At 42.0% G+C, this 9,709-nt stretch overlaps 1 protein-coding gene across 1 annotated transcript; it reads right to left on the reverse strand.

Moving 5' to 3' along the window:
- Window positions 1-509: 509 nt before the first annotated feature.
- On the reverse strand, window positions 510-4,674 carry trh (thyrotropin-releasing hormone). The gene is made up of 3 exons (XM_060930754.1): window positions 4,460-4,674; window positions 2,707-2,903; window positions 510-1,927 (listed from the first exon to the last, which is right to left on the reverse strand). The coding sequence occupies exons 2-3, from the start codon at window positions 2,885-2,887 to the stop codon at window positions 1,392-1,394; spliced, it is 717 nt and encodes a 238-aa protein (XP_060786737.1). The 5' UTR covers window positions 2,888-2,903; window positions 4,460-4,674; the 3' UTR covers window positions 510-1,391.
- Between the last annotated feature and the right edge of the window lie 5,035 nt (window positions 4,675-9,709).

Below are 9,709 nucleotides of genomic sequence, written 5' to 3' on the forward strand. Positions count from 1 at the left end.
AGGTTAGGTTAATTAATAGCTCTAAATTGACCATAGGTGTGAGTATGAATGGTTGTCTGTGTCTATGTGTCAGCCCTGCAATAACCTGGCGACTTGTCCAGGGTGTACCCCGCCTCTTGCCCATAGTCAGCTGGGATAGGCTCTAGCTTGCCTGTGACCCTGTAGAACAGGATAAGCGGCTACAGGTAATGGATGGATGGATGGATTAATTAGCTTTGCCATCGCAAGATGTATATGGCTGGGAAACCACTACAGCTTGCACCAATGGCGCCGTTATACTTAATCTGCATGTCTTTTTGAACTGTGGGGGAAACTGGAGCACCCGGAGGAAACCCACACAGACACAGCAAGAACATGCAAACTCCACACAGAAAGGCCCCTGGACTCGAACCCAGAACCTTCTTGCTGTGAAGCAACAGTGCTAACCACTACACCACTGTGCCATAAAAGTACAAGCACACACACACACACACAGAGGGAGAGAGAGAGAGAGAGACAGACAGAGCAGGTTTTTGATCGTCAGCGCGCTTCCAGGCGTTTCCAGTATTTTATTGTACAGCAATTACTGCAATTTACATGTGCTGTATATCCATGAAACAAACAAACAAAAAAAAATCAAATAATTTACAGCTTAATAAGCTCTCCAAACTCATGCAGGCGTATAGTATAGAAAAATAATTCCACCACCCTGTATTGAAAGGGAATGTTCACTAGAATTGTACAGAAGGTCTACATTACTAACACAAGGACTGGGAGAAGTGGCGCAGGAGAAGTGGTGCAGTTTTGAGCATTGCGAGTTATGCATGTTGTACTAGCCTAAACACTCAGTGTGGTCAATTCTACTCGAAAGAGGATGTAAAGTCAGTCAGCTCTTTGGCTAAACTAGTGAAGCAAAGTGAGATAGAAGTCTCAGATTCGCCATAAACGAGTTCTAGCAGAAGAAGGAGCTGCAGTTGGGTTGTGCGTAATTTGGCACGTTCACGCAAAACTATTTTTACTGTTTCATTAACTTGTTTAATGACCTTGAAATATCTTACGGAGCCCTTAAAGATCCAAAAGCTGATTTTTTTCATCTTGTGCACATAATATAATATAATATAATATAATATAATATAATATAATATAATATAATATAATATAATATAATATAATATAATATAATATAATAATAGCGATCACCTTTCTGACTTTAGGGCTCCCAACTAATTCAAAGCACCATTTTCGATTGAAAGAAAATGACAATGTGATACATATAGCCTATGTATTATATGCCAAGCATTTGGCATAGATCTCAAAGGTGGAAGAAAAATGTACCCATGTGTCGATGTGAATGAATGATTCTTTCTTGTAACTCTTTAATCTCTCGTCACAGTGCACGTACAATAGGATGCCTATTGCATCTCCTCCAGCTCTTCGTGCGCATTACTCAGCCGCTTGCCGGGGTGCTGACGTTTTTCGGTGCTTTGCTTCACTCCACTGAGCCACTGGAGCAGCAGACTGGCTTTACTGCAGCCCGGGACATCGCATGGGCTTCTGGTGGACACATCCAAAGGGTCCAAGAATCTTTTCCCAGGATGCTGCCGTTTGTCCAGCTCCCACAAGTCCAGTGCGCTCTCTTCGCCCTCCTCAGCCTCGCGCCTGCCAGGATGCTGACGCTTCCCTGGATGCTGCCTCTTGGAAAACTCGCCCAGCAGGTCACTTTGTACCGATGTCTGATCGTCCAGGTCCGAGCGTCTGCCCGGATGTTGCCGTCGTTGGAGCTCGATGAATGAATCCGCCGATGCATCGTCGCGCTTTCCAGGATGCTGCCGCTTTTGAAGCTCTGCGTATTCCTCTTCATCGTCGGCCTCACTGCGCTTGCCAGGATGCTGTCGCTTGCCAGGGTGTTGCCTTTTTACCAACCAGTCTGGCTGCACTGGAAACATATCTGAAGATGGGGGGGGAATCGTGAGACTGAATTTTTTTGCAAATTTCACCAGTCAACAAAGAATGAGAAAGTAAGCAAACTTTCTTCCCAGGAATAAAGGTACCAATCTGTACTTTTCATTCTTACTGAGGTGGCACCATCAATGGTTTTAGGCCACAAGCCTACTTTTGGGATCCATCCATCCATTATATGTAGCCACTTATCCTGTTCTACAGGGTCGCAGGCAAGCTGGAGCCTATCCCAGCTGACTAAGGGTGAGAGGCGGGGTACACCCTGGACAAGTCGCCAGGTTATTGCAGGGCTGACACAGAGACAAACAACCATTCTCACTCACAGTCAATTTAGAGCCACCAATTAGCCTAACCTGCAAGTCTTTGGACTGTGGGAGAAACCGGAGCACCCACACAGACACGGGGAGAACATGCAAACTCCACACAGAAAAGGCTCGAACCCAGGACCTTCTTGCTGTGAGGTGACAGTGCTAACTACTACACCACTGTGCCGAGCCCCTTTTTAGAAAATCCTTCAGCCTAAAATGTTTAACCTACCTCATCACCTTCTCACCAAGGTGTAATCTGAATGCATAAAAGGTGTTCAAAAAGAAGTAGGGACAAGCCTGACTCTAAACTACTTTTGGATTTAGTGCTATAAGTGCAGTAATACAGTAGTAGTAACACTTTATAATGAAATAGAATCACATTGAAGTAAACGTGGCTTGCGTTTCTTGTGTGTAATGCTGATGCTTTTACGCATTGTTGTGCGTTAAAGCTAATGCACACCGTTTGCGCTCTCGTCGCCCTCCTGTTTTTGGAGGAAGGAGCGGAGGAGTTGGCCCTCGACGCGCTCTAACACCTCATCCAGAGTCAGATTTTCTCCACCAGAGTCACTCAGGACATTTTGGCCCTGAATGCTGCTGAGGACCGCGAGTGAGATGAGGATGAGGAAACACACTGCCCTCATTGCAACTCCTGATTTCCTGAAAAGGAAAGGAAAGAAAAGAAAAGAAAAGCAATACATCATACAGGCATAACGTGCACCAGAAGCAAGAATGCATAACATGTTATTTGACAATATCAGACATATTTATTGGACAAGCTGACTTGGTGTCTCTCAAGCAATACAGGCAAGATAATGTACATATAAATAAACACACAATATACATACGGTACAGCGCAAGTGTGTGTGGTAGTACAAACAACAATAATGTGCGTCATGTATATTAAGGGAATGTACTTGTCATCTAGGCTATGAGTATTTCTACAATACAGTAGCTTATTTGTAGACGTGACGCACACTGTCAGAAATAGGGCTACAGTAGGAGTCCCCAAGGCACAATCTACACATACCTCTCTAGGGCTCATTATTGGACTTCAAGGTAACTTTGCGTACTTTTTTAGGGACAAAAACAGAGCATTTTTTAAGGATTTTCCACTAGGAGACCACCTGGTCTGGGCAATACAATCACAGGCCCCAGAGTCCATGCGGCTGCACTGCTGCGGCATATTCTGTGATGCAAATTGCTGTATTACGAATCCTCGTTTCAGCCAGCATAATATCAACATAGTTAATGCAGTGCCAAGTTACCATAACTTCATCATAAGTATGGTAAAATACTAAAATTACACTATGAGTTTAAGTTATTGTTTTATCAACTTTCATAATATTATGTATTTTAAGAAACAGTGAAAAATAAGAAATAAGAAAATCTTCAATTTTATTGCTCAATGTGAAACACAGTATCAAATAACTGTATATTTAGTCTATAATTTGGAAATTGGAACAGTCTTGACAACCCACACTCAAAAAAAACAACAACAACATTGGATTTACTTCACCGAGTTATGGCAACCAGTCCCACGAAACTGTGTTAATTTAGATGTATTGAATACAGTTATGTTGAGTTATTTAAAACATAACTGTATTCAATACATCTAAATTAACACAGTTTCGTGGGACTGGTTGCCATAACTCGGTGAAGTAAATCCAATGTTTTATTTTTTTGAGTGCAACTTCAATATTTCTTAAACATTCCAATCCAAAGAAAACAGTCTTATGAATTTGGACCAGCAATTCAAGCATCTCCCATAATCCCATTTCAGTTTTACCTTTCAGCATCAATCTAACATAACTTGGTTTAAAATTTGGTCTCCCAGTGAAGCTGGTTTGGCATTGACTAGGAGACCAAATCTGGCCACTGGGAGACCATTTGGTCTCCCAGTAACTATGTTTAAAAAATGCTCTGGACAAAAATGTTCATATAAGTACCTAAGCTGTTGTACCCCTAAAGGTACTTTATTTTCTGAGAGTGCAGGGTGTAATAAGGATCTGAAATCTAATGCATAAGACACATACTTGGAGATGTGCACCACAAAATTCAAGTGACTAAAAATCATATATTCCAAAAGCATTCTTGAAGGAGGAATAAATAGATCAATAAATAAATGCAAAACGTAAATAAATGAACACACACACAAATGGTATAAATGGCGCACGCATGCACTATTTTATTTTATTTTTTATTTTTTGGCTCACCTGTTCTGCACGACGCTGCTGCCTTATGCGTAAAACCTCTTTATCACTAGCGACCGTGTGCAAAAGTTTGCTTTAATCTTCTCTTCTGCTCCACTTGTGACCTGCACGGCTGGGATTATTGGTGTGCATCTTTAAAGTTTGCCTTATATAAGCGCTTGCGCCCCCGTCACACCGTCCGCAGTTCAGCGGAAGCTTCGTCTCTTTTTGATGTCACTGATTCATCATGTGGGCAATGTGTGTGTGTGTGTGTGTGTGTGTGTGTGTGGACGGACTCTTACCTGAAGAGGGCGCACTGCTCTCCAGGTTCGAAAACGGATGAAAGCTGAGGGACTCATTCATAAAACGGAAAGCCTTGGAGAGAGAGACTTTATAAGAGGTTTATGAGTTTATACACCGGCATCTCACGAAGAGATTTGGTCTAAATGTTCACAGTGTATGCATGATCACGCTGGATGTCACAGATATCCAGACTATTATGGGGTTATTTCCTAGATTTTGGGTATTGTCGTCGAACATTGGGTAATGTTAATGATGAGAAATGTTAAGAATCCACTGAATACCTGCAATATCTGAAATATTCGAACTTCTGACGTGCACATACACATACACGTCAACCTTTAGTGGTTAGCGCTGTCTCCTCACAGCAAGAAGGTGAAGGCGGGTTCGAGCCCCGTGGCCGGCGAGGGCCTTTCTGTGCGGAGTTTGGATGTTCTCCCCATGGGTTTCCTCCGGGTGCTCCGGTTTCCCCCACAGTCCAAAGACATGCAGGTTAGGTTAACTGGTGACTCTAAATTGACCGTAGGTGTGAATGTGAGTGTGAATGGTTGTCTGTGTCTATGTGTCAGCCCTGTGATGACCTGGCGACTTGTCCAGGGTGTACCCCGCCTTTTGCCCATAGTCAGCTGGGATAGGCTCCAGCTTGCCTGCGACCCTGTAGAACAGGATAAAGCGGCTAGAGATGATGAGAAGAGATGAGATGAGATGAGATGAGATGAGATGAGATGAGATAACCCAAAGCACCATACTTGCCAACTTTTCAAAATTCTCATGGGGGAGAAAAGTGCGTGAACGACATTTTCAATTGGACGAGGGTATGATGCACGGTTGAAATGATAAAAACAGTGGATCCCAATTAATTGCAAACCATTTGAAATTTATACAATGAAAGAGTTTTTGAGTTGTTGATATTGTTCTATCAATTACTATAGGTTATAGGATTCATGTATCAGGCATGAGAGAGCTCAGAGTGAAAAATCTGAAATAATAGCTACTCTTGTCTTGAATTTTAATATAATAACAATGAAAGGGAAGTCTTAAATCAGATTTTGAGCTGAAAAATCTCATGCCTGAATATTGTATCCATACAGGGACCCACAGAAAATAACACAAGTGATGCTTTAGAAGAATGTTTATCATTTCTTAAAATAGTCACAGTGAATGAAAGTATTATTGGATTGTATCAAATGTGTTTTCCTTCTGTAAGCTCGTAAAGATACAGAGAACTATAATATCATATATAAATTAAATACAATTTTAATAAGATTTAACCAAAATAGTAACAACTCAATTAAATAAATACTGCACTGTCTTAGTACTACTAAAATGCATCTCTCTCACTAAACACTTTCCAACAGAATGTTTAAAAAGCACTAGAAATCCAATCCAAATCCTATTGGAATGCATCAAAGGAATTTGCTCATTTGCAAACTTTGACTGAAAGTTCTCATCTCATCTCATTATCTCTAGCCGCTTTATCCTGTTCTACAGGGTCGCAGGCAAGCTGGAGCCTATCCCAGCTGACTACGGGCGAGAGGTGGGGTACACCCTGGACAAGTCGCCAGGTCATCACAGGGCTGACACATAGACACAGACAACCATTCGCACTCACATTCACACCTATGGTCAATTTAGAGTCACCAGTTAACCTAACCTGCATGTCTTTGGACTGTGGGGGAAACCGGAGCACCTGGAGGAAACCCATGCGGACATGGGGAGAACATGCAAACTCTGCACAGAAAGGCCCTCGTCGGCCACGGGGCCCGAACCCGGACCTTCTTGCTGTGAGGCGACAGCGCTAACCACTACACCACCATGCCGCCCTTACTAGTAACCTTTCACTTAAAACCTCAAAACTCTATCAAAATCAATCACTTTCCAGATAATTCACTTGTAAACTTTCACTTAAAACTTTCAAACATAAATTCAAAATAGCACTAAGACACTACCACACTATTCAAATACACTCACCAAACAAATTCTCTGTCATGCAAAATTTCACTAAACACTTTAGAAGTTGTACAGTTTGTTTCTGAAATGCTATGGAAGACTAGTTTAATTTCCCACTCAAATGTCCATTATATTCTGATTTAAGGTATCTTTACCTTAAAATGTGTAACTGGCTGGTCGAACATTTGCTTATCCATGGAAATTCATTCTCCCATGCAACCTGGGATTTGCATTCATATTTTTGCCGTTTGGTATTTGGTTTAGTGGCCATGATGAATGAATGCTTGTAAAAAATGTCGGACAGCCTGGGTGAATCCTACATTATGAAAGTGACTATCGTTCTGTTCGTTGATTGGTTAAAAATCAGTTGACGTCAGCAGTGTTTCTCATACGATTCTGATTGGACATAATCGAGAGTATTTTTAACTTGGCGGTAGGGATTTCCCAAAACCGGGAGATTATCCAGTTTTTAACAAATATGATCGGGAGACGGGAGACGGAGGCTAAAATCAGGAGCCTCCCGCCGAAATCGGGAGGGTTGGCAAGTATGAAGCACCGATTGTTTTATTCCACATTATACACTCCTATTGTAATAGGCATATTTATCACACTGCATCAAGTTCAAGGGATCAAATAAGCATGTACTGAATAAAAAGAAATTTTAGATCCCAGACAAAACAACTGAATTAAAAAGGACTATATGTTGTGGGTGCAAGTGGTCTTAAGTGATCAGTCTCATTAAATCAGTCTCATTAAATCAGTCTCATTAATAATACCATTAATTTTGGTGTTTAATAATAAATTACCAAACAGCTAAATTATGGTATATTCCAAATTATTAAGATCACTACCAATGCAGCAATAATGTATTACTTACCGTGTTACATAGACACTACAGCCAATAGTATTCATATACACTTGGGTGAAGGCAATTTGGAGTTCTTTGAGATTGTGTGACTTCAAAAATATAGTAGCAACAAACAGACACACAGGCACCATTTAACAGAATAATTGAATTTATTATAACAATGATACTAAATGGATAATAGCAGTTGAGTACATTATATGCAAGGCATAAACAGTGAGGTGTGTATGTGTGTGTGAGAGCTTGTGTGTGTGTGTGTGTGTGTGTGTGTGCGTGTGTGTGCGAGGGGAGAGAGAGAGAGAGAGAGGGAGGGGTGCGAGGCAGAGAGGGGAGGAGATGTTTTCTCCTTACTGCTAAGCGAGCGACTGAGCTCTTAGGGTGTGTCCCGTGCGTGGCTGCGCACTGTGAAAAAGGGGGGAGTGCGAGGCAGAGAGGAGGAGAGAGAGAGTTTGAATATGCGCGTGGGAGGTGCGCGGACCGAATGTGTTTATGCATGAAGATATGCTGTAAAGTTTGGAATGTTTAAGGTGTTGGGGGAAGGGAGAATCACCTTGTGGTCTTGAGACAAAGGAATTCCACCTCGTGGTTGCTAACCCACTACTTTATAACATTACCAAATCTAGTGAAATCTTGATGAGGTCAAAATATGTGTAATAATGAAATTAAAGGTGTTAGAAAGGATAGAGAAAAACATGCAACAACCTATCTATTAAAACAACTAAGAGAGCAATATAGAACCACAATGATCAACTCAACACTCTGAGTGTCTACAGTGTGCACAATTAAACCGTTCCTGAGTTTAAATTCACACTATTTCATAAAGCTAATTCCTAAGACTAATTTGCCCAAATGCCAGCCTTACTTCCAGATATCCCGAAGTTTTGCGGGGTTCACAGAAACTCGTGGGTTGCTTCTGTGAAAGCGCAGAGGTTTCCTTGGTCCGAACTTCATCGTTCGTGAGGAAAAGTCTCTGATCAAACAATGTGCACAGCGATTAAGTCAGAAGGAATCCGGTTGCTTCTAACTTTTAATTAACTGCTTGGGCTGCAGTCGTAACGTTACTTATAATAAACAAATAAAACTGGTTGTAACTCAATATGAGTGAGACGGCGCAACTTAAGTAGTATTTTTACCGTGGCCAGTGGTAAATACGAAAGCGCGCTGAGTCCTTTTTCTTGCCAGGCAGATGTCTTGATTTTGGACATTCTGATGAACGGAGGGTTGTCTCTTTATGTCTGTATGATGCAGAGATCCACGACGAGAGAGACCTAGTTGGAAGTTTCCAGGTCACTTATAGAGTCATGGAGGATGTGACGTAGGTGATCCTGCCCAGCCGTGACGTAGGTCATCGCAGAAGTTAGTTGATGGGATTTGTAGTTCTAGACGGGATGGGGCTGTACCTACAATATCCAGTCAAGTAAACAATTATCTACTAAAGAGAATGACTGAACTATAAACTTCATTATTTAATATACATTGTATCAGTAATACCAGAATTATTGATGTAAATTTTGCAAATAAAATGTATTAATATTAAATAGTTAATAAAAATGACACAAAGTTCTATTTGACAAGTATTGACATCACCTACAATATTACATTCCACCAAAGAAAATTACTTGAAATATAACAGCAGTACTAAGTAGGTATGTTTTTTAAAATAGTAGGTTACATACAATAAATTATTGTGGCAGCGGGGGCGTGGTCAAGCACCGGTCTGTGACAGGAGGGCGGAGTCAGGGAAGGTAAGTGGCAGATTCACTTCACCTGAGAGCAATTAACCTGTGTTTGTGTGTCTTCCCAGGGACCGCGCCCTATTTAGGGAGGGAGAGCGAGAGCAGAGGAGATCTCTCCCGAACCAGACACCTGATGTGTGTGTGTGCGTGTGTCTGTGTTAAACAGATTGTGTTCCCTGAAAAGTGGAAGCAATAAAACTATTTGTTGAACCTGATCTCTGTCCTGCCGTCCTCTGTGCTCCACCCACACCTAGGGAGAGCTACAGTGGTGCCGAAACCTGGGAAATGGAGCACCAACCCAGCAGCCCCATGGAATCCTCCCCGTTCACCGACCTGGTCCACGCCCTCGCCACGGCTCAGCAAAGCCAGCACCAGGCGCTCGTCACACTCCGAAAGGAACAAGAGCGGCGCTTCGATGCCCTG

This window comes from Neoarius graeffei, chromosome 10, assembly GCF_027579695.1.
Source record: "Neoarius graeffei isolate fNeoGra1 chromosome 10, fNeoGra1.pri, whole genome shotgun sequence".
Classification (NCBI taxonomy): Eukaryota; Metazoa; Chordata; class Actinopteri; order Siluriformes; family Ariidae; genus Neoarius; species Neoarius graeffei.

Coding starts and splice junctions, on each gene's coding strand:
- trh (XM_060930754.1), bottom strand. CDS start 2,887: ATGAGGGCAGTGTGTTTCCTCATCCTCATCTCACTCGCGGTCCTCAGC. Junction 1,928..2,706: donor GGGCGACGAGAGCGCAAACG/GTGTGCATTAGC, acceptor CCCCATCTTCAG/ATATGTTTCCAGTGCAGCCA.